The sequence below is a fragment of the Macrobrachium rosenbergii genome, chromosome 8 (assembly GCF_040412425.1).
Source record: "Macrobrachium rosenbergii isolate ZJJX-2024 chromosome 8, ASM4041242v1, whole genome shotgun sequence".
Classification (NCBI taxonomy): domain Eukaryota; kingdom Metazoa; phylum Arthropoda; class Malacostraca; order Decapoda; family Palaemonidae; genus Macrobrachium; species Macrobrachium rosenbergii.
This window is the reverse complement of record NC_089748.1, coordinates 31,270,075-31,294,845: the sequence shown is the minus strand read 5'-3', so window position 1 is coordinate 31,294,845 and position 24,771 is coordinate 31,270,075. Positions and strand designations below refer to the sequence as shown.

The following is a 24,771-nucleotide window of genomic DNA, read 5'->3' as shown; positions in this document are numbered from 1 at the left end:
ACTTAAAGGAGAAAAGCAGTTGTCCCAATCTTATGTTGATCTCAGCTATTAGCTCTTCAGTGTAAATGAAGCCTCTTAACACCTACTCTCATTCTTTAGCTCATTAATATAAATGATGATGAAAGGCTGTGATGATGTTTCCAGTCCAGGGATGGAAAAGAGAGTGGGAATGTAAGAGAAATTTAATGAAGGCTGAGATCGAAAAAGGGTAGCTGTGCTGAGTGATCTGATTGCAAATGTTTGTATTTCTAAAAGAGATGGCATCATCTATAAGCATTAAGTACCTGGATCAATAAGGAGTCTTAGGGAAATGCATTGTAAAAAAAGGTCTTTATTATAAGTAACAATCATTATTACGCTTGGGAAAGAGATCATGGCGATAACAAAAGTTTGTAAGATTGTTATACAAAATTGGTAAGAGGAGAAGTGGTTAGCGACATATCTGATTAGTACTTGGTTTATGCAACAGTGAAAAGAGGATGTATAGTTTAGTTTGGAATAGGAATAGGTCTACAGAATTTAGGCCAAAGTCCAAGTGCTGGGACCTATGAGGTTTGAAAAGCGTAACGGGAGCGCAGAAAAAGAAACGAAATAGGCTGCAGCTAGGGGCCGGAGGGACGCAGCAGAGAACCTTAAGTAATGCCTACAGTGCACCACGTGAGGTGCACTGACGGCACTACTCCCCTACGGTGTATAGTTTAGTAAGGGAAGAAGGATGCAAAATATTACAAATAAACTGATAACAACTGTTTGATAAAGGAAGCGGAAAAAGGATACAATAAAACAAATTTAAATAACCAAACAAGTAAAAAATGAGCCGAAATTTCTTCGGCGGAATAGAGTATTCTTTACAGCTGCTACAGCGGATATCAAGGCCACCGAAAATAGATCTGTCTTTCAGTGGTCTCGGTATAATGCTGTATGAGCCGCGGCCATGAAACTTTAACCACGGCCCGGTGGTGGCCTATCCTATATCGTTGCCAGAAGCACGATTAAGGCTAAATTTAACCTTAAATAAAATAAAAACTACAGAGGCTAGAGGGCTGCAATTTTGTATGTTTGATGATTGGAGGGTGGATGATCACCATACCAATTTGCAGCCCTCTAGCCTCAGTAGTTTTTAAGATCTGAGGGCGGGCAAACAAAAGTGCGGACGGACAGACAAAGTTTTCCTTTACAGAAAACTAAAATGTGCCAAAGTTTCTTCCGTGCAATCGAGTATTCTGTACAGTGTATAATGCTGTATGAAACTCTCAGCCACAGCCCATGAAACTCTCAGCCGCGGCCCGTGAAGCTTTCAGCCAGGGATCAGTTGTGGCCTGTGTTGTTGGCACCTATAGCGGTGCCAGACGCACTATCATGGCTAACTTTACCCTTAAATAAGATAAAAACTACTGAAGCTAGAGGACTGCAATTTGGTACGTTTGATAATTCTGAGGGCGGACGGACAGACAAAAGCCATCTCAATAGTTTTCTTTCACAGAAAACTAAAAATGGGCTTTGGTCGAAGACGCTGAAGTGAAGCTTCCAATTTCATCAGGCATTCACGGGCTCTTGCAGTCAGGGTACGTAATCAGGTGGAATACAAGAACTAAACGTTGGGATCATAAAATAATTTGTTTTGGTAAAGGTAAACAAGAACATCAGCAGCAAGATACAAAGAGATGATCATGTTCTTCTGTACGGAAGGTAGAGTGAGTTGGGTGAATCAGAATGCATCCTAAGTTCTTCATTGGAAGGGTAGGTAGAACTTTCGGCTAGCACGCTGTTGGCCCTGCGTTCGACTCTCCGAGCGGCCAGTGAAGAATTAGAGGAATTTATTTCTGGTGATAGAAATTCATTTCTCGTCATAATGTGGTTCGGATTCCACAATAAGCTGTAGGTCCCGTTGCTAGGTAACCAGTTGGTTCTTAGCCACGCAAAATAAGTCTAATCCTTCGGGCCAGCCCTAGGAGAGCTGTTAACCAGCTCAGTGGTCTGGTTAAACTAAGATATACTTAACTTTCGAATGCATCCTGGAGAATACAACGATAGTTGAACGGCTAATATGGATGACGAGGAAGACATTAATGTTCAATGTGGGTTTCATAATGAGCAATGGGAATGTATGTATGGATGTGTGTATGTCAAGTGTCATACTGTTTAAAATACTTGGGACTAAGTGACTTCATTAAAAAGGTCAAGAACGAGAGAGAGAGAGAGAGAGAGAGAGAGAGAGAGAGAGAGAGAGAGAGAGAGAGAGAGAGAGAGAGAGATTATTATTATTATTATTATTATTAAAGTAGTTTAACCAGACCACTGAGCTGACTTTCAGCTCTCATAGGGCCGGCCGAGAGAGAGAGAGAGAGAGAGAGAGAGAGAGAGAGAGAGAGAGAGAGAGAGAGAGAGAGACCAACATTTTCTTATGAAAGTCTGACACTACCTGCAATGTATCCTCCCTGTGACAATATAACTGCTGGAAGAGAACAAGTTCGCAGATAAACAAGTCCGCCTTCGTAAGCGTACGAACTTTGTCTAATTAATACAGCGAACCAGCTAAACTAACCCGATTACATTTTTTCAAAAACAAAACTACTAAACAAGGGCAATTAGTCTGTTATATCCCGTAGTAATTATCGAGTCGGTCGCTGTCTTGTGCACCGATAATATTCTAGAGTCAAATTGTTTACCGCTTTCACGATTCAGTTCAACAGATAACTGCTAGGAGAAATAAGTGTATATTTACTTATGCAATTATCAAAACTAGCCCCGCGATATTTGCTCTCTCTTTCGAAGAATTGACCAAACAGCAGCTAAACTTTTAAAACTGCAATTGAAAGAAGCTCCGAATTTCCGAGGACAATTCGTGCTCCGGTGGTCAATATGAAACGTATCATTTGTGCCATTCTCGCGGATGCTGTAATTAACAGTTTATTTCGAAAGTTGAACTGCTGAAATAGTTTGTGAGACTCTCTATTGCTTATCATGAAGTCAATTAATGCATCTTATGCTTTTAAAAGCTCCACTCTGGAAAGTTGAAAGTGTGTTTAGGTGACAGTAATGCATATTTTATTCACAGGAGAGTGAGAAAGACGACGCGTCATCGTTTGTCTTTAGTCTCATATAATTTTATTAATTTATTTACATTTTAGTTTTCTTTAAAAGAAAACTACTGTGACGGCTTTATCTGTCCGTCCGCACTTTTTCTGTTCGCCCTCAGATCCTAAAAACTACTGAGGCTAGAGGGCTGCAAATTGGTATGTTGATCATCCACCCTCTCAATCATCAAACATACCAAATTGCAGCCCTCTAACCTCAGTAGTTTTTATTTTATTTGCGGTTAAAGTTAGCCATGACTGTGCTTCTGACAACGATTTAGGATGAGCCACCACCGGGCCATGATTAAAGTTCCATGGGCCGCGGCTCATACAGCATTGTACCGATACCACCGAAAGATAGATCCATTTTCGGTGGTCTTGATTATACGCTGCAGCGTCTGTACAGAAAACTCGACTGCGCCGAAGAAACTTCAGCGTATTTTTTACTTTTTTATCTATTTATTAATTAATCTGTTTATTTATTTTCCCTTGACCTCCTGTTACTTCTTTCTAATGAACACCAAATTCTTTGGAAGCTCAAATTTCAAGTCAATGGCCCCTGCGGTGGGCTTAGTTCCATATGCATAGGGTTCGACTTCTAAATAAAATAATAATAATAATAATAATAATAATAATAATAATAATAATAATAATAATAATAATAATAATTAATAATAATATTTATAATATTTAAACTTAAGCTTACATCGGAGTTTTGAGCTAAATGAAATATATCTAACGTCAATTTCATGATAAAAACATCGAGTTTTTTTTTTCGGAATTACGACATCACCTAGGAAAATCATAGTCTTATCACCGTATCCACCCAGTCTGGGAAATTCAAAATGGAATGGAATATAAAATTTAGTCCGAGGACCAAGCGCTGGGAGTTTTGAGGTCATTCAGCGCTGAAAGGGGAACTGAGAAAGGTCTGACAGGTGTAACAGGATGAAAACTTCGCAGCTGCACTCTCGTTAGGAGGAGGTACAGTAAAAGGAACGAGAGGGGTTGCAGCTAGGGGCCGAAGGGACGCCGCAGGGAACCTTAAGTAATGCCTACAGTGTACCGTGTAAAATGCACTGACGGCACCAACACCATCCCCTTTGGGGAAATTTAAATTGTCAAGTGTAGAAAATTATAATCTGGAATAATGTAATGATCCCCGTAGGGGTAGTGCCATAATCCTTTCGTTCCTTTTACTGTACCTCCTTTCCTATTCTCATTCTTCCATCTTACTTTCCACCCTCTCCTAACAAATGATCCATAGTGCAACTGCTTTGAGGTTTTCCTCCTGTTACACCTTTTAAACGTTTACTGTCAATTTCCGTTTCAGCGCTGAATGACCTCATCGGTCCCAGTGCGTGACCTTTGGCCTGAATTCTACATTCAATTCAATTCAATAATGCAACGATAAATTCTCTTCTTCACTGTCTGTAGAACAAGAAAAATCAAAAAGGTCAAAGAGGAATGAGAGAGACAAAGCGTAAAACATGCTTCACTGATTCCGAAAGAGTATTTTAGCAACCAATAATGGCGGTCCCTTACGGACACTGAATTAGTTCAATGACGAGACAAATCCGTCATTCGGGAAGAACGCCAGTGATCAAAAAGTTCGTAAAGTGAAATGAAAGTCAGCAAGCGAGCGATGAATATGGAAAACGGCAATAAAAGAGAAGGGTGGCAGACGCATCTTAAACAGTCTTTCAAACACCTGGCAGATAAAAGATAATATTTATTAGAATTGAATTGAATTGGACTGAATATAGAATTTAGGCCAAAGGCCAAGCACTAGTTCATCATTGGACGGGTGGGTATCGTTCTCAGCTAGCACTCTGCTGGTCCCCCGTTCGATTCTCCGACCGCCAATGAAGAATTAGAGGAATTTATTTCTGGTGATAGAAATTCATTTCTCGTTATAATGTGGTTCGGATTCCACAGTAAGCTGTAGGTCTCGTTGCTAGGTAACCAATTGGTTCTTAGCCACGTAAAATAAATCTAATCCTTCGGGCCAGCCCTAGGAGAGCTGTTAATCAACCCAGTGGGCTGGTTAAGCTAAGGTATACTTAACTTTTTAACTGGAACCTAGGAGGTCATCATTCAGCGCTGAAACGGAAATTGACGGTAAAAGGTTTGAAAGGTGTAACAGGAGGAAAACCTCAAAGCAGTTGCACTATGAATCAATTGTTAGGGGAGGGTTGAGGAAAGTAAGATGGAAGAAAGAGAATGTCGAAGGAGGTACAGTAAAAGGAACGAAAGGGGTTGCAGCTAGGAGCCGAAGGTACGCTGCAAAGAACCTTAAGTTATGCCTACAGTGCACTGCATGGCGTACACTGACGGCGCTACCCCCTTTGTTGGACGAGTCGGTAGAGTTCTCGGCTAGCCCTTTACTAGGCCCGAGTTCGAGTCTCCGGCCGGCCAATGAAGAATTAGAAGATTTTATTTCTGGTGATAGAAATTCATTTCTTGGTATAATGTGGTTCGGATTCCACAATAAGCTGTAGGTCCTGTTGCTAGTAACCAATTGGTTCTTGGCCACGTAAAATAAGTCTAATCCTTCGGGCCAGCCCTAGGAGAGCTGTTAATCAGCTCAGTGGTCTGGTTAAACTAAGGTATACTTAACTTAACTACCCCCCTACGGGGTATATTTATTAGAGGAATACAAAGAAGCAGATGATATGACAACTAGTTCTGCATTTACAGTTTTCATCGTTTGGAAATAAATAAAAAACTTACATACTACTTAAGACTTTGAGATGCAGAATACGTATCTCTTAGCAAACTGTACGGTAACTGGCAAACTGTCACATCATGAAATCCTAGTTTAAAACGACTATTTTCGACCTCAGTTTGGTGATTCACAGTTTTTGTAGTTTGTAAATAAAAACAAGCAAAAAATGAGACGAAGTTTCTTCGGCGCAATTGAGTTTTCTGTACAGCCGCTACAGCGTATATTAAGGCCACCGAAAACAGATCTCTTTCGGTGGTCTTGGTATAATGCTGTATGAGCCGTGGCCCATGAAACTTTAACCATAGCCCGCTGGTGGCCTATCCTACATCGTTGCCAGATCATGGCTAACTTTAACCTTAAATAAAATGAAAACTACTGAGGTATTTTTGATGATTGGAGGGTGGATGATCAACATCAAATTGCAGCCCTCTAGCCTCAGTAGTTTTTAAGATCTGAGGGCGGACAGAAGAAGTGCGGACAGAATAAAGTGCGGACGGACAGACAAAGCCGGCACAATAGTTTTCTTTTACAGAAAAATAAAAAGCACTTCACTTATTACTAAATACCTTTAGATGCAGAATTCGTATTTGATCGTAAACTGTAGGGTAACTGTCAAACTGTCACATTTTGGATGAAAAGAATCTTTATAGATTAATTTTACATGCAGAATACGTATTCGATCGTGAACTGTTTGGTAACTGTCACATCATGAATTGAAAAGCATTTCACCTATAAAATTTGATCGCGAACTGTAGCGTAACTGTCAAACTGTCTCATCTTGAAACCCCAGTTTGAAACTACTCCTTTATTCGACCTTCGCTTCCAGTCACAGTCTTTGGCGTATCTGAAGAATGCTTAGGGTTAAAAAAAGGAAGGCTGGTCCAAGTGTCCTTCAGAATGATGGACAAGTGTCCTTCATGTGTAACAACCTCTGTTCCTCGGCTCTCTCTCCTTTTTATTTTATCTCCATTTTCTTATCTCTTTTTCCTTCTGCTTCTCCTCCCTTCCCTCCCGTGCTGAGAAATTTGAAGTTTTCTTCCGTCTCGTCTTCCAGCACTTTCTCGTAGCTATGCCCTGGGTTTCTCCAACATCTCCTCCTTCTCCTCCTCCTCCTCCTCCTCCTCCCCTCACCCCTTTTCACCCTAGCTGCATCCTCCAACTCATCTCATCTCGCGGAGGAGCGTCGTAGAGAGTCGTCTTCTGCCTCTCACTTAATCTTGCGAGACATCATCATCAATTTAAGTTTGGGCGAATGTTCATCTCCCACTCAGGAACACTCACTCGCTCCGGCTCCATCTCCCCTCGTTCGTTCGCCCCGTGACCCTCGGGCTCGGCTCGTCTCGGCCCTCCCGAGGGTGGAAAGAAGAAAGAAAAAAAAAAAGCGTTTCCAGCATCTTTATTGTTTTGGGGGAAATTGCAACTCGGGAGTGCCTCAAGGTGGAAGCACGCGCTCCTGCAAATTGTAAATGATCCTTTCTCTTCTCTGCATTTCCTCCCTTCCCCCCTCCACCCAACCGTTTCCTTTCTTTGCTGGGAACGTGGATGTGATGAGTTCTGGGCCCAGAAAGATAACGCGTCCTTTTGTGCAGGAAATGTGAGTTATCCAGAAATGTAAATTGCGCATACTTTCCGATGATTGACTATAAGAAGTCGATAACCTGATGTGACTCGCCAGCGTGGAGCGCTTGGGCCATTCGGATTAAAAAAAATGTAATATCTTTTCAGTAATTTTTTTATCTACTTATATTTATTTTGAGTAAACATTTAAATGAGTAAGTGCAAAGCATTCTTCGATGTATGATACTTTTTCATTTATTTTTATTTTTCTGTAAAAGAAAACTATTGCACCGGCTTTGTCTGTCCGTCCGCACTTTTTTCAGCCCGCACTTTTTCTGTCCACCCTCAGATCTTAAAAACTATTGAGGCTAGAGGGCTGCAAATTGGTATTTTGATCATCCATCCTCCAATTTCCAAATATACTAAATTGCAGCCATCTAGCCTTACTAGTTTTTATTTTATTTAGGGTCAATGTTAGCCATAATCGTGCTTCTAGCAACGATATATGAAAGACCACCACCGGGCCTTTGGTTAAAGATTTATGGGCCGCGACTCATACAGCATTATACAGAGACCACCGAAAGATAGATTTATTTACGGTGGCCTTGATTATACGCTGTAGCGGCTGTACAGAAAACTGAATTGCGTCGAAGAAACTTCGGCGCATTTTTTACTTGTTATTTATTTGCATTCATCTTGAGTAAATGGTTGAATTAATTCATAGATTTAATGCAGATTAAACTGAAGAGATACGTCTTTTCATTCACTAGACGGCATCTCGTTTCTGACATCTGTTCATTCATTTTCGCCATTCATTTTTAATCATCTTGAGTAAATATTGACACGAATAATTATAAAGTAGTCTTTATTTATTTTTATTTACCTTGAGTAGATGATTATTCATTCAAGTATAAAGCAGGCTTCATACAGAGTTGTAGATTAAACTTAGGAATATGTCCTTTCGTCCATTCAACTGGATCTCGTATCTGACATTATTCAATTTATTTTCTTAATTTATTTTTATTCATCTCTTGAGTAGGCTATTATTATTATTATTATTATTATTATTATTATTATTATTATTATTATGAAGATGAACCCTATTCAATGCAACAAGCCCCCAGAGGGGCCACTGGCTTGAAATTCAAGCTTCGAAAAAATATTATGGTGTTCATCAGAAAGAAGTGACAGAAGGTACTGAGAAATACAGAGACTAAATAGTTGAATGTTTGTAAACAGGACTGCAGATTAAACGTATAAACATGTCTTTTCGTTCATTTGTCTTTTGTCTGGTATCTGACATCTCATTTTGCCCTTTTGTTTATTTTCAGAGGTCACACAGCTCACCATTTTGGTGAACGAGACGGTGACTCTTCCGTGCTCCATTTCAACGCAGTCTGTCGACGACGTAGCTGTCATCATCCTCTGGTACAAAGGGGCGTCGCCTGCGCCGTTCTACAGGTAAACAGAATGCCCTACGGGTAATCAACCACTCGTTATACCTCTGTCATGCTGCAGGAGCCGAAACTTGCCCTGGCAATTGTGCTTTTCGTGAATAAGGTTCTTTTCTACCTGTACGAAAGTTCGGGCGAAGATGCAATGCATTACTACCCTAAAACCATTCTCCTTGTATTTTAATGACTTACTAACATTTTTATCTATTTATTCATTACTTTAATTAATTTTTTTTTCTAATAACTGATCTTTCCTCTCTCTATATTTCCTGTTACGTGCTGTTACTTCATTCAAATGAACACCACATTCTTTGGAAGCTTTAGAATTTCAAGTTAATGGCCCCTGCGGTGGGCTTGGTCAATTTGAATAGGGTTCATCTTCTAAATAATAATAATAATAATAATAATTAGGCTGCTCTATTCATCTTTCGTAAAAGAATATTTGAAGACATCCCATATTTATGAAGAGCACTCATTAGGAACGTATGAAGACGAACCCTCTTTAAACTTTTGAAATGTCTATAAATCATCTTACGAGCTTGGCAATACCCATTAATGGTTAATGGCAATATCCACCTGCTTTTTTTTACAGAATCTCAAATGGGATGTTTTATATTCATTAATGAGCTATAATAAGAACTTTGCCTTCAATTGGAATACTTAGTGGAGGTCCTCAGGTTATTTACGAAAAGAAAAAGACAAACAGAAGTTCAAGGGCATCACGTATCTTTCATTAGGTCAAACGACCTCAGTTGAATCTCTGAGGATGTTTTCTTGAGAAATTAATTACGCCAGAACAGAATAGATTAGCTCTAATCACATTAATCACATACCAAAAACATATCCTTCAAAGGCCGTAGCATCATTAAAAGGCTGTAGCATTCTTAAAAGACCGCCCATAGCATCCTTTACAGGTCGTAGTCTCCTTAAAAGACCAACTATAACATCCTTAAAAGACCGTAGCACTCTTAAAAGTCTTTAGTATCCTTAATAGGTCGTAGCATCCTTAAAAGGCCATAGTCTCCTTAAAAGGCTATAAGCACCCTTAAAAGGCTTTAGTATCCCTAATAGGCCGTAGTATCCTTAAAAGGCCATAGTCTGCTTAAAAAACCGTAGCATCCTTAAAAGGCCACAGTCTCCTTAAAAGACTGTAGCACCCTTAAAAGGCTTTAGTATCCTTAATAAGCCGTAGCATCCTTAAAAGGCCATACTCTCCTTAAAAGACCGTAGCATCCTTAAAAGGTCAAAGTCTCCTTAAAAGGCTGACGCAGCCTTAAAAGTCTTCAGTATCCTTAATAGGTCGTAGCATCCTTAAAAGGCCATAGTCTCCTTAAAAGGCTGTAAGCACCCTTAAAAGTCTTTAGTATCCTTAATAAGTCGTAGCATCCTTAAAAGGCCATAGTCGCCTTAAAAGGCTGTAAGCACCGTTAAAAGGCTTTAGTATCCCTAATAGGCCGTAGTATCCTTAAAAGGCCATAGTCTCCTTAAAAGGCCATAGTCTCCTTAAAAGTCTTTAGTATCCTTAATAGGTCGTAGCATCCTTAAAAGGCCATAGTCTCCTTAAAAGGCTTTAGTATCCCTTAGGCCGTAGTATCCTTAAAAGGCCATAGTCTGCTTAAAAAACCGTAGCATCCTTAAAAGGCCACAGTCTCCTTAAAAGGCTGTAGCACCCTTAAAAGGCTTTAGTATCCTTAATAAGCCGTAGCATCCTTAAAAGGCCATAGTCTCCTTAAAAGACCGTAGCACCCTTAAAAGGTCATAGTCTCCTTAAAAGGCTGACGCAGCCTTAAAAGTCTTTAGCATCCTTAATAGGCCGTAGTATCCTTAAAAGGCCATAGTCTCCTTAAAAGGCTGTAACAAAAGCCATAGTCTCCTTAAAGGCTGTAAAAGGCTTTAGTATCCTTAATAGGCCATAGCATCCTTTAAAAAGCCATAGTCTCCTTAAAAGGCCGTAGCATCCTTAAAAGGCCATAGTCTCCTTAAAAGGCTGACGCAGCTTTAAAAGTCTTTAGTATCCTTAATAGGCCGTAGTATCCTTAAAAGGCCATAGTCTCCTTAAAAGGCTGTAGCACCCTTAAAAGACCATAGTCTCCTTAAAAGGCTGTAACAGCCTTAAAAGGCTTTAGTATCCTTAATAGGCCATAGCATCCTTAAAAGGCCTTAGTCTCCTTAAAAGACCGTAGCATCCTTAAAAGGCCATAGTCTCCTTAAAAGACCGTAGCATCCTTAAAAGGCCACAGTCTCCTTAAAAGACTGCAGCATCCTTAAAAGGCCACAGTCTCCTTAAAAGCCCGCAGCATCCTTAAAAGGCCACAGTCTCCTTGGCTGTAGTACCCTTGAAAGGCTTCAGTATCCTTGGGCTGTAGTATCCTTAAAAGGCCATAGTCCCATTAAAAGACTGTAGCATCCTTAAAAGGCCACAGTCCCCTTAAAAGGCTGTAGCACCCTTAAAAGGCTTTAGTATCCTAATAGGCCGCAGTATCCTTAAAAGGCCATAGTCACCTTAAAAGGCTGTAGCACCCTTAAAAGGCTTTAGTATAATTAAAAGGCCATAGTCTCCTTAAAAGGCCATAGTCTCCTTAAAAGACTGTAGCATCCTTAAAAGGCCTTAGTCTCCTTAAAAGGCTGTAGCAACCTTAAAAGTCTTTTGTAAACTTAATAGACTGTAGCATCCTTAAAAGGCCATAGTCTCCTTAAAAGACTGTACCATCCTTAAAAGGCCACAGTCTCCTTAAAAGGCTGTGGCACTCTTAAAAGGCTTTAGTATCCTTACAAGGCCGTAGCATCCTAAAAAGGCCACAGTCTCCTTAAAAGGCTGTAGCATCCTTAAAAGTCTTTAGTATCCTTAATAGGTCGTAGCATCCTTAAAAGGCTATAGTCTCCTTAAAAGACTGTAGCATCCTTAAAAGACCACAGTCTCCTAAAAAGGCTGTAGCACCCTTAAAAGGCTTTAGTATCCTTAATAGGCCGTAGCATCCTTAAAAGGCCATAGTCTCCTTAAAAGGCTGTAGCACCCTTAAAAGGCTTTACTATCCCTTAGGCCGTAGTATCCTTAAAAGGCCATAGTCTGCTTAAAAACCGTAGCATCCTTAAAAGGCCACAGTCTTCTTAAAAGGCTGTAGCACCCTTAAAAGGCTTTAGTATCCTTAACAAGCCGTAGCATCCTTAAAAGGCCATAGTCTCCTTAAAAGACCGTAGCATCCTTTAAAGGCCGCAGCATCCAAGGCCGTAGTGTTCTTAAAAGGCCGTAGTATCCTTAGGAAGTCACAGTCCCCTTAAGACATCATGAAAGCCAGAATAAAACATTCAAATTGCAAGGTATATCTTTAAAAAGCCGTAGTATCCTTACAAATCCATTGTATCCTTACGGCTGTAGTATCTTTAAAAGGCTGTAGTCTCCTTTAAATTCCGTTGTATCATTAAAAGGCCATAATATTATTAAAAGACCATAGCATCCTTAAAATACCGTAGCATCCTTAAAAGGCCGTAGTATCCTTAAAAGGCCGTAGCATCCTAAACGTCAGTAATACCCTTAAAAGACCATAGGATCCTAAAAGGCCGTAGTATCCTTAAAAGGCTGTAGCATCCTTAAAATAATGAAGTATTCTTAAAAGCTGTAGAATCCTTAAAAGGCAGTAATACCCTTAAAAGGCCGTAGCATCCCGGACGCAGTATCCTTAAGAGACCAGTCCTTAAAAGGCCGGAATATCCTTCAGAGAAAGATTTGCCGCTGTCCTGCAATGCTGGGATGCAGATCCCTCCTTCCGCGAACTCTCTCTCTCTCTCTCTCTCTCTCTCTCTCTCCGCAGCGGTCGTGCCCCGTGGGAGAGACACCGGCTGGCTGGCCGAAGCGTCTGCTGGATATGTTATTATGCTTGCGCTATATTTCTCCTCTTCATTTTGGGAGTTGTGTTTATCGTCGGGGAAAAAAAGAAAAACTCTCCTGCCAATACTTCCATATTTCCCTCTATTTTTCCACTATTTATGGTTAGCGTACTTTTATTCCAGGTAACGGTATGTGCTTGATGAAGGACCTTGTTGTTTATGAAGGACGGTATTTTGGTTTTACGAAGCGGTATATGCTTGACAAAAAATTTTTTGTTTGAAAACGTTATTTTGTTTATACGAAACGGTCTGTGCTTGATAAAAAAAATGTTTTGTTTTCAAAAACGTTATTCCTGTCACAAAACGGCATATGCTTGGAGAATAATGTTTTCTTACAGAAAACGTTATTTTGTTTATAAGAAACGGTATGTGCTTGATAAAAAAATGTTTTGTTTTCAATAACGTTATTCCTGTTACAAAACGGCATATGCTTGGAGAATAACGTTTTCTTATGGAAAACGTTATTTTGTTTATACGAAACGGTATGTGCTTGATAAAAAAAATGTTTTGTTTTTAAAAACGTTATTCCTGTTACTAAACGGCATATGCTTGGAGAATAACGTTTTCTTATGGAAAACGTTATTTTGATTTTTACGAAGTGGTATATGCTTCTTAAAACTTTTGTCTATAAAAAAAAAAGTTATTTTGGTTTTATGAAGCGTATATGCTCGATAAAAAAGTTTTGTTTATGGAAAACGTTATTCTTGCTACGAAAGGGTATATGCTTGACAAACAACTATTCTTCCGGGGTCGTACAGTTTCTAGCAGATGAAGGTGCAACATACACGCTAAAGGAATGGACCTCACATTTAGTTATTACACTTCAAATAGCAAGAATTATAACTTCTGAAGGCTCGTTGTTCGTGCTCCTTGCCGAGTTTTGTTTCTGAATAACGTTAGTTTGGTTTTACGAAACGATATGTGCTTGATAAACAACCTTGTATGATCGAGGGATCTTACATTTTCCAGCGGACCAACCTACAGCATACAAACCTTACTAGTTTTCGTTACATTAAAAAAAAATAAAAAAACTAAGAATTAAGACGCCTGACGCCTCTTTCGTCGTTCTCTCGAACGAAACGTCGCTTTCCCCAAGTTGATTTCGTCCATTACTTTCGCCAAACTCCGATTATAATAATGCTTTAGCTCTCTAATTCCCGGAATTCCTCTGCAACTTTCAGGATTCTCGTCGGAATTAGAACGATAAAGAAAATGGGAATTCGATTCGCAACGGAATTTCCGGAGACAAGTGTCAGCGATTTTTGAATATCTTTAATATTTTCCTTATTTTAACGGAAGTTTCTCATCTTAGACATGCAGGCAAGTTATCCCATGAATGCAGGCAATAATATAAAACGAAAACAAACGCTAATTTGGAAAGGTACTTGGGATATATGTATATTAGTACTACAACTTTGGTAGCTTGATAATATAGTGTCCTCTCTGGATGGCGGGCGCGCTGTTATAATGATTATGGTTATTATTATTGCAGCTGACATTGTTACCTCGGTTGGTCATGGGATTAAAGGCTTCACTCACTCAGTTTATATATACATATATATATATATATATATATATATATATATATATATATATATATGTATAAATATATACATTTATAAATATATATTTATATATATATATATATATATATATATATATATATATATATATATATATATATATATATATAATACATACACACACACATATATATATATATATTTATATATATATATATATCTAGTGAAGGGTTGTGAAGTGCTTGAAACGAGGAAATCGCTCCTGAATTGGAAATGGGGACCCATTTCTTCTGAGACCAATAGCATCAACACCATTTCTCTTATGTGATACTTGGAAGTGGATTATCATTTCATTCTCTCTGCTCTGCTCCGTGTGAAAGGTAATGTTTGTAGAACAACTTGGAAAACAGGCTTTTTGGCAACAGAATGGCAGCGAATTGATGATGGACAGGCTAGGTGGGTTATGTATGAGATAAAAGCCTAGAGTTCTACTCTGCCAAGATTATTAATGATGTCTCTCGTCAGAAACGTGAACAACACTCCATACAAATCCCACATTTCTGAAGGAACTGCTCGAAGAATAAAACATAGACCACATTTCAGAGGATAAAACATTTACAGAATGAAACATGATAGAGGACGTGTAGTTTCTATAATGTAGCCCTCTCTAAACACTGCACTGTGCATGCATTAATTATCCTGAAAGCTGTTAAGCCTTCAGTTCCATTAACCCGAATATCACAGTAAAGATAGAATGGATACGAATAGAATAGAACATAGAATTTAGGCCAAATGGCAAGCGCTGAGGCCTATGATGAGATCATTCAGCGCTGAAAGGGAAATTGAGAGTCTAAAAAGGTTTGAAAGGCGTAACAGGAGGAAAACCTTTTGCAGCTACACTATGAATCAACTACCAGGAGAGGATTGAGGAAAGTAAGATGGAAGAAAGAGAAAATAAACGGACGTATTGTCAAAGGAATAAAAGGGGTTGCAGCTAGGGGCCGAAGGGACTGCTGCAAAGAACCTCATTAAGTAATGCCTACAGTGCACCGCGTGAGGCGCGCTGACGGCACTACCTCCTATGGGGAGAATGGGTACGAGACAAAGCTAAGTATACCTTAGTTTTACCAGACCACTGAGTTGATTAACAGCTCTCCCAGAGAGGGCTGGCCCGAAGGATTAGACTTATTTCACGTGGCTAAGAACCAATTGGTTACCTAGCAAAGGGACCTACAGCTTATTGTGGAATCCGAACCACATTATAGCGAGAAATGAATTTCTACCGCCAGAAATAAATTCCTCTAATTCTTCATTAGCAGGCCGGAGACTCGAACTCGGGCGTAGCGAGTGCTAGCCGAGAACTCTACCGGCTCGCCCAACGAGGAACTGAGATACGACTACAGATATCCCCGAAAGCAACGGAACGAGAGAAAATCTACAGCCGAATTGAGAACTAAGTTCTACAGAGGTCTCATCTGAGAATCAGAACAGATTCTGAGAAAAAAAAAAATACAGTCATTTGCATATGAATGAGTACGGCTGTAGGAGACTTTCTGATTAAACGTATATATATGGGAGAGACAAGGCCTCTGCCAGACCTCTGGGTAACGCCACTACTAATTTGGTGGAGGACGGGCGCAGTGCCACTAATTACAACAGTTTGATAAGAAACTTGAACTTAGTTTGCAGAGAGATTCGAATAAAGGGGTAAGCAAAGGGGTTCGGATAATAGAGTCGCGAATTAGACTCTGCCAGATGTTCAGCTCTATCTACAGGACTCTACGAGAGACGATGATGGAATGCGGAATCTATATAGATGACTAAAGAGATGAATAGATGACTGGGAAAGGTGGAATCTATATAGATGATTGGGAAATGTGGAACCTATATAGATGACTGGGAAATATGGAATCTACATAGATGACTGGGAAATGTGGAATCAATATAGGTGACTGGGAAATGTGGAATCTATACAGATGACTGAATAGATAGATGACTAGGAAATGTGGAATCTATATAGGTGATTGGGAAATGTGGAACCTATATAGATAACTGGGAAATGTGGAATCTATACAGATGACTGAATAGACAGATGACTGGGAAATGTGGAATCTATATAGGTGATTGGGAAATGTGGAATCTATATAGATGACTGGGAAATGTGGAATCTATATAGGTGATTGGGAAATGTGGAATCTATATAGATGACTGGGAAATGTGGAATCTATATAGCTGATTGGGAAATGTGGAATCTATATAGATGAATAGGAAATGTGGAATCTATATAAGTGATTGGGAAATGTGGAATCTATATAGATGACTGGGAAATGTGGAATCTATATAGGTGATTGGGAAATGTGGAATCTATATAGATGACTGGGAAATGTGGAATCTATATAGGTGAATGGGAAATGTGGAATCTATACAGATGACTGAATAGATAGATGACTGGGAAATCTACATAGATGACCGGGAAATGTGGAATCTATATATAGTAGGTGATTGGGAAATGTGGAATCTATATACAGTAGGTGATTGGGAAATGTGGAATCTATATAGATGGCTGGGAAATGTGGAATCTATATACAGTAGGTGACTGGGAAATGTGGAATCTATATAGATGGTTGGGAAATGTGGAATCTATATACAGTAGGTGATTGGGAAATGTGGAATCTATATAGATGACTGGGAAATGTGGAATCTATGTAAATGACTGAATAGACAGATGACTGGGAAATATGGAATCTATATAGCTGACTGAACAGCTGAATGGATGACTGAGAAATGTGGAATCTATACAGATAACTGAATAGCCGAATAGGTGACTGGGAAATGTGGACTCTATACAGACGACTCGGAAACTCCAAGAGATGGTAAGCCATGAGTAAAACATAAATGCAATAGTTCTTTAGAACCTTTTTCATTCGTGGAGAACGGAGTAGTAAGATGGAGGGAAGAGAATATGAACTGAGGAGGTACGACAAAAGGAATGAAAGTAGTTGCAGCTTCAACCCCTTTCATTCCTTTTACTGTACCTCCGTTCATATTCTCTTTCTTCCATCTTCCTTTCCTCAACCGTTTCCTAACAATTGATTCATGGTGCAACTGCGAAAGGTTTTCCTTCTGTTACACCTTTCAAACCTTTCTACTCTCAGGGAATTTTAAGTAATGCCTACAGTGTGCCGTGTCAGGTGCACTGACGACAATACCCTCATACGGGGGATCTACTGGAAGACACAGCTCTTGAGGAAATTAAAAGCTAAAAACCGCGCATGCGTCAATCATCCAGTCTATGAAATCAATAAAAATACGTTTCGATATCTGACCGAACTCGGTTTTGCCCTAATATGTATATATATATATATATATATATATATATATATATATATATATATATATATATATATATATATATATATATATATATATATATATATATATATATATATATATATATATATATATATATATATATATATATATATATATATATACAGATAAATAGATAGATAGATATAAAATTCATATGAAAAATGTAGCAATGTGGAATTTGGGAACGAGCGCGAATAGAAATCGCCTATGGGCGCTGGACCTCAAAAAAAAAAAAGATAAAAAAAGACGAATTATGTAAATGTTGCAGAATTACCAGGCATTAATCCATCGTTCCGGGCAAAAACCTTTTGTTTTCGAAATGGCTGCAGCATTAGATAATCCAAATGCAATTTGTTTTCGGAATGGCGTAGACCGCCATTAAATTAGCTATTCCTCGCGAGCTCTTTGAAAAAAAAATATATGAAGTTGTAAGGCCTTATAGTGACCCCTTTTTTTGTGGTCGTTCTCTTAAAATATGAAGTTGTAAGGCCTTATTGTGACCTCCTCTTTTTTTTGTAATGCTTCTTTGAAAATACGAAGTTTTAAGGCCTTATTGTGACCCTCCTTTTTTGTGGTCGTACTCTTAAAATATGAAGTAAGGCCTTATTGTGACCTCTTTTCATGTAATGCTTCTTTGAAAATATGAAGCTGTAAGGCCTTATTGTGACCCTCTTTTTTGTGGTCGTTCTTTTAAAATATGAAGTTGCAAGGCCTTATTGTGACCACCTCTTTTTTTTGTGGTCGCTTATTGTGACCACCTCTTTTTTGGGGTCGTTCTCTGAAAATATGAAGTTGCAAGGCCTTATTGTGACCACCACCTTTTTTGTGATGGTTCTCAAAATATGAAGCTGTAAGGCCTTATTGTGACCTTTCTTTTTATGTGATTTGAAATATGAAGTTTTTAGGCCTTATTGTGACCCCTCTGTTTTTTGTGGTCGTTCTCTTAAAATATGAAGTTGTAAGGCCTTATTGTGACCTCTTTTTTGTGATGCTTCTTTGAAAATATGAAGTTGTAAGGCCTTATTGTGACCTCCCCTTTTTTTGTGATGCTTCTTTGAAAATATGAAGTTGTAAGGCCTTACTGTGACCCTCCTTTTTTGTGGTCGTTCTCTGAAAATATGAAGTTGCAAGGCCTTATTGTGACCCTCCTTTTTTTGTGATGCTTCTTTGAAAATATGAAGTTAAGGCCTTATTGCGACCCTCCTTTTTTGTGGTCGTTCTCTGAAAATATGAAGTTGCAAGGCCTTATTGTGACCTCCTCTTTTCATGTAATGCTTCTTTGAAAATATGAAGTTTTAAGGCCTTATTGTGACCCTCCTTTTTTGTGGTCGTTCTCTGAAAATATGAAGTTGCAAGGCCTTATTGTGACCTCCTCTTTTCATGTAATTTTGACCCTATTTTTTTGTGGTGGTTATCTTAAAATATGAAGTTGTAAGGCCTTATTGTGACCTCCTCTTTTTTTTGTAATGCTTCTTTGAAACTATGAAGTCATAAGACTTTATTGTGACCTTCGTTTTTGAGATGCCATTTTGAACGTGATGCAGTAGCCACTCTTAGTTCTAGGCCAAAAAATCTGAGCAAGTAAATAAATAAATAAATAAATAAATAAATAAATGCATAGATAACGAATCGTAACAGTCAACAACGGAAACTAAAAAGTACATATTGTTTAGCTCTTCACTCGCATTTTTTCCAATTATATTCTCTTTGTTTCGTTTTGCTTTTTACTCAAACGAGGCAAAGGGTATAAAAAAAAACTGATGGACAAAAGAATCTCGAAAGGTCTAACATTCACGAATTTCCTCTTCGTTTGTCGAACGATTTCACACTCTCTCTCTCTCTCTCTCTCTCTCGGTATCTCGTGTTCTTTCTTAGTCTGTCTCTCTCTCTCTCTTTCTTTCTTTCTTGAACTCTCTCTCTCTCTCTCTCTCTCTCTCTCTCTCTTTGAGGCCCTTGATGTCTTTGATGTCTCTCTCTCTCTCTCTCTCTCTCTCTCTTGAGGTCTCTCTCTCTCTCTCTTTCTTGAGGTCTCTCTCTCTCTCTTTCTTTCTTTCTTGATCTCTCCCTCTTTCTCTCTTTCTCTTTCTCTCTCGCTCTCTCTCTCTCTCTGAGGCCTTTGATTCTCTCTCTCTCTCTCTCTCTCTCTCTCTCTCTCTCTCTCTCTCTCTCTCGGTCCTCCGCGCCTCCTGAAGCTGACAAATTCCTTGCAACAAAGTGTGGATCCAAACTCCAGAGAGGACAACTGATGCACCATTGCAGAATAGAGAATCAATCGCAAGAACTTCGAATAGTCAGCAGAGTCCGGATAGTTGGTCGTCATGAGATTGACTAATGAGCCGGAGAAAAGTAGTAGGAATTTTGGGGAATTCTTACAGTGGCTTACATGTCCTCACTGCACCTCATTCGGTGCACTGTTGGCACTGCTTAATAGGGCTTCTTTGCAGCGTCCCTTTTGTTCTACCTCCGTTCATATTCTCTTTCCTGCATCTTAGTTTCCTCAACCCTCTCCTAGCACTTGTTTCATACTGCAACTGCCAAAGGCTTTCCTCCTGTTACGCCTTTAAAAACATTTATTCTCAGTTTCTCCTCCTGATACACCTTTCAGATCTTTTTACTCTCAGTTCCTCTTCCTGTTACAGCTTTCAGACCTTTTTACTTTGTTTCTCCTGTTACACCTTTCAAACCTTTCTATTCTCAGTTTCTCCTCCAGTTACACCATTCAAACCTTTTCACTCTCAGTTTCTCCTCCTGTTACACCTTTCAAACCTTTCTACTCCCAGTTTCTCCTCCTGTTACACCTTTCAAACCTTTCTACTCTCAGCTTCTCCTCCTGTTAGACCCTTCAAACCTTTTCACTCTGTTTCTCCTCCTGTTAGACCCTTCAAACCTTTCTACTCTCAGTTTCTCCTCCTGTTAGACCCTTCAAACCTTTTCACTCTCAGTTTCTCATCCTGTTACACCTTTCAAAACTTTCTACTCTCAGTTTCTCCTCCTGTTACACCTTTCAAACCTTTCTACTCTCAGTTTCTCCTCCTGTTACACATTTCAAACCTTTCTACTCTCAGTTTCTCCTCCTGTTAGACCCTTCAAACCTTTTCACTCTCAGTTTCTCCTCCTGTTACATCTTTCAAACCTTTTTACTCTGTTTCTCCTCCTGTTATACCTTTCAAACCTTTCTATTCTCAGTTTATCCTCTTGTTACACCTTTCAAACCTTTCTACTCTCAATTTTGTCCCCCATTACACCTTTCAAACCTTTTTACTTTATTTCTCCTGTTACACCTTTCAAACCTTTCTATTCTCAGTTTTTCCTCCTGTTACACCCTTCAAACTTTTCATTCTCAGTTTCTCCTCCTGTTACACCCTTCAAACCTTTTTACTTTGTTTCTCCTGCTACACATTTCAAACCTTTCTACTATCAGTTTCTCCTGTTACACCTTTCAAACCTTTTTATTCCTAATTTCACCTATTCCACCTTTCAAACCTTTTTACTCTCAGTTTCCCATTTACATTTTTCAAAATTTTTTACCCATATTTCTCCTGTTACACCTTTCAACCCTTCAAGATAATGAAGTAATGGATAGAGCAGACTCAGAGGAACTGTCCAAAGGCAATAACATTCGATTATGCGTCACCAAAGCGAGACAATAAAGCTGGAAGAAATGGATATGAATATTAAATTCTGAACTGGAACGTCTTCTTATTGGGGGGGATGGGGGCAGGGCTCAAGAAGATAATAAAAAGGATATTGATGGCAGAGACGTTTCATATATAAGTTCTGTAGCAGGATTATTACGCTCCCAGCAAGAGATTTTCCGAGTTCCTCAAGAGACGAGGTTGCTGAGGACGTAACTGGAACATAATAACCCACAGCACAGAGAAAAAATCGACCAGTCTTCACTAGAATTGAATTCATAAACGTATTTGAAAAAGTGTCCCTAAAAGCTGTTTTTCACATTTAAAAAAGAACCGTTACAAGAAAGGTCTGTAAATGTAATATGTCTTGACTTCGTCGATTCTAGTATATTTAGCGCATAATTCCATTTCATAATGTACTATCTACGTGGGGAATCTTTTCCCTGAAATCAGTTTCACCAGAGGAACTGGAGCGGACAAAATTTGTAGATTTAAAATTCATAGATTCAAACGAGGTGGTGCTGAAGTTTTGCTTCAGCAGTGTATGATACCAGCTGAAATATCTGAATGTGACATATTACGTAACTACGGTACGTTTATGGTAAAACTGACAAAAACGAAAGGCGGAGGGTGTTCAGGATGCGTTAAGGAGTCAACAATAAAGCTGAGAAACTACAGAGAGCTTTTGTAAACGGAAGCAAACCTCGTGTGATAATGCGTAGAAAGCAATGACTGGGTTAGTGTAAAATTGCTTATCAGACAAAGGTTGTGTTATGTTTCTGGGTGGCTGTGAAATATTGATCTGGATGAAATAGCAGGAGAAGTAAGAGAAAGAACAACTGGGTAATGTGTCAGTGGACTATGACAGTGAGGCTTGATTGAAATGCAGAATGTCTGATGGCCACAGATATAAAGGTATTAATAATGGAAGAACTGAAAGATGTTGCAAGAGGAGATCACTGCCATTAAATGATGTCAACAAATAAGGTTACGAGGATCAATGAAACCCAAGATAAGGGAAATTGAATATAGAATTTAGGCCAAAGGCCAAGCGAGAGCTGGGACCTATGATGAGGTCATTCAGCGCTGAAAGGGAAATTGAGAGTAAAATGGTTTGAAAGGTGTAACAGGAGGCTATAACCTATTGCAGCTGCACTAAGAAACAATTGTTAGGAGAGGGTGCAGGAAAGTAAGATGGAAGAAAGAAAGATGAAGAGTTATAGTAAAAGGAATGAAAGGGGTTGCACTACAGTACTACCCCTCTACAGAGCCAAGATGGAGGAGAAATTAATATCAGTGGAGATAACACGGCAAAGGAGATGACTGAAAAGAATTTGACAGTCAAAGAAGGCAGTAGGAACTCGCCAATATCAGAAGCAATCAAATCACTGCGTATGAAGGCAAAAGTAAGCATTCATGAATGAACTGTCAATCAAATTTTCCTTGACGAAATGGAACAATCTCTTTGTCAATACAGATGACAGAAAAAGATGGAAGCCGATTAGCAACAGATACGGTAAACATAAGGAATCAAATTTACCGTTGCTGAAAAGGCGAGTGGAAACCTTGAAATCTGAGAGGATGAAAATTTTAAATAGACCTTAGCTTAACCAGACCACTGAGCTGATTAACAGCTCTCCTAGAGAGGGCTGGCCCGAAGAATTAGACTTATTTTACGTGGCTAATAACCAATTGGTTACCTAGCAACGGGACCTACAGCTTACTGTGGAATCCGAACCACATTATAGCGAGAAATGAATTTCTATCACCAGAAATAAATTTCTCTAATTCTTCATTGGTCGGCCGGAGATTCGAACTCGGACCCTGCAGAGTGCTAACCGAGAACGGTACCGACCAGTCCCACAAAGAATCACTGAGAGGAAGAAGGAGAGAAAGACCAAGAAAGTGTGGAAAAACAAAAAGGAGGATTAATTCATTAGAAGGCCTTTGAATTTACAGGGAAAGCCAGAGTATGGTACATTCGAAGCTGATAATGATGAATGTGACAGGGATGTGGAGACTCATTCAAGTGGTCGAAAAGGGTCGTTCAGGTGGAAAGGGTGGAGGGTGTTTTCAGATGGTTCAGTCATGAGGAGAGAATAGGAAGGCAATAGGTTGGTAAAACATATATAAATTATACATGTATACATATATATATATATATATATATATATATATATATATATATATTTATATATATATATATATATGTAAATACATATATATATAAATACATATATATATAATATATATATATATATATATATATATATATATATATATATATATATATATATACACACACATATACATATGCATATGTACATTTACGTGTACATGTATACATTTTACTATAAGTATACATAGATATGTATATGTATATACATTCATATACAAACACCCATCTATATATATATATATATATATGTACATATATATGTATATACATGTATATATATATACAATATATGTATATATATGTATGTATGTATATATATATATATACATACATACATAGATATGTATAGGTATATAATATTTGTATATATATATATATATATATATATATATATATATATATATATATATATATATATATACATATATACAAATACATAAATAAATGTGTGCTGTCTGGGTATAAAAGTAAGAGCAAGTGCATGTGAGCATAGATGCACAGGAGCGGAGAGAGAGAGAGAGAGAGAGAGAGAGAGAGAGAGAGAGAGAGAGAGAGAGAGAGAGAGAGAGAGAGAGAGAGAGAGAGAGAGCATATCCCACCTTTGGCAAGGACCTGGCAGCAACTTAAGGCAAAAACGATCTTACGTAGGAATAGGGTATAATAATAATAATAATAATAATAATAATAATAATAATAATAATAATAATAATAATAATAATAATCCGAGTGAAAGGAAGCATGAGCACTGTCACTCGAGAAAAGGATAAGTGTGACCCCAAGGCTGGGTTGGTAATGCTTGAGCCTAATATATTCGTCACTGAATCACGTAACCTCTCTGTCTTGCGTAACGGTGACGTTTTTTATGTATATAAATATATATATATATATATTTTATATGTATATATAATATATATATATATATATATATATATATATATATATATATACACACATACATACATAGATATAAATATATAGTAAGCATATATATATATATATATATATATATATATATATATATATATATATATGTATATATGAAAATTCAGAGTTGCAAGTATTCAATCTGGCTCGTTGCACAGAAATACAATTACTTGGCGTTGGCCAGAAAGGATGGCTTCAACAGATAACAACTGGAGAATAATTATTCTCACGTTCCAAATCTGGCCACCGAATGAGGAGTCAGCCTCTCGGACTGAATATTTTCATAATTTTTCTTCTGTGCCCTGGTCATTCACAGAAGCCTCGTCAACAGCACATCCGCCCTTCCTATATAATTATACAGTCATTTACATCCTCAGTGTACTTTCTGTCGAACTGTATATAAATGTTTCCTTTTCTTTATCGACTAATTTACCCAA

The 24,771-nt window shown here is 38.4% G+C and overlaps 1 protein-coding gene across 1 annotated transcript in view; it reads left to right on the top strand.

Annotated features, from left to right (window-relative positions):
* LOC136840648 (nephrin-like) overlaps positions 1–24,771 on the top strand; it is a 482,146-nt gene that overhangs the window by 225,907 nt on the left and 231,468 nt on the right. The window contains exon 3 of the mRNA XM_067107345.1: positions 8,694–8,823. Within this exon, the coding sequence (XP_066963446.1) occupies positions 8,694–8,823 (130 nt within the window). The remainder of the gene's footprint in view (positions 1–8,693; positions 8,824–24,771) is intronic.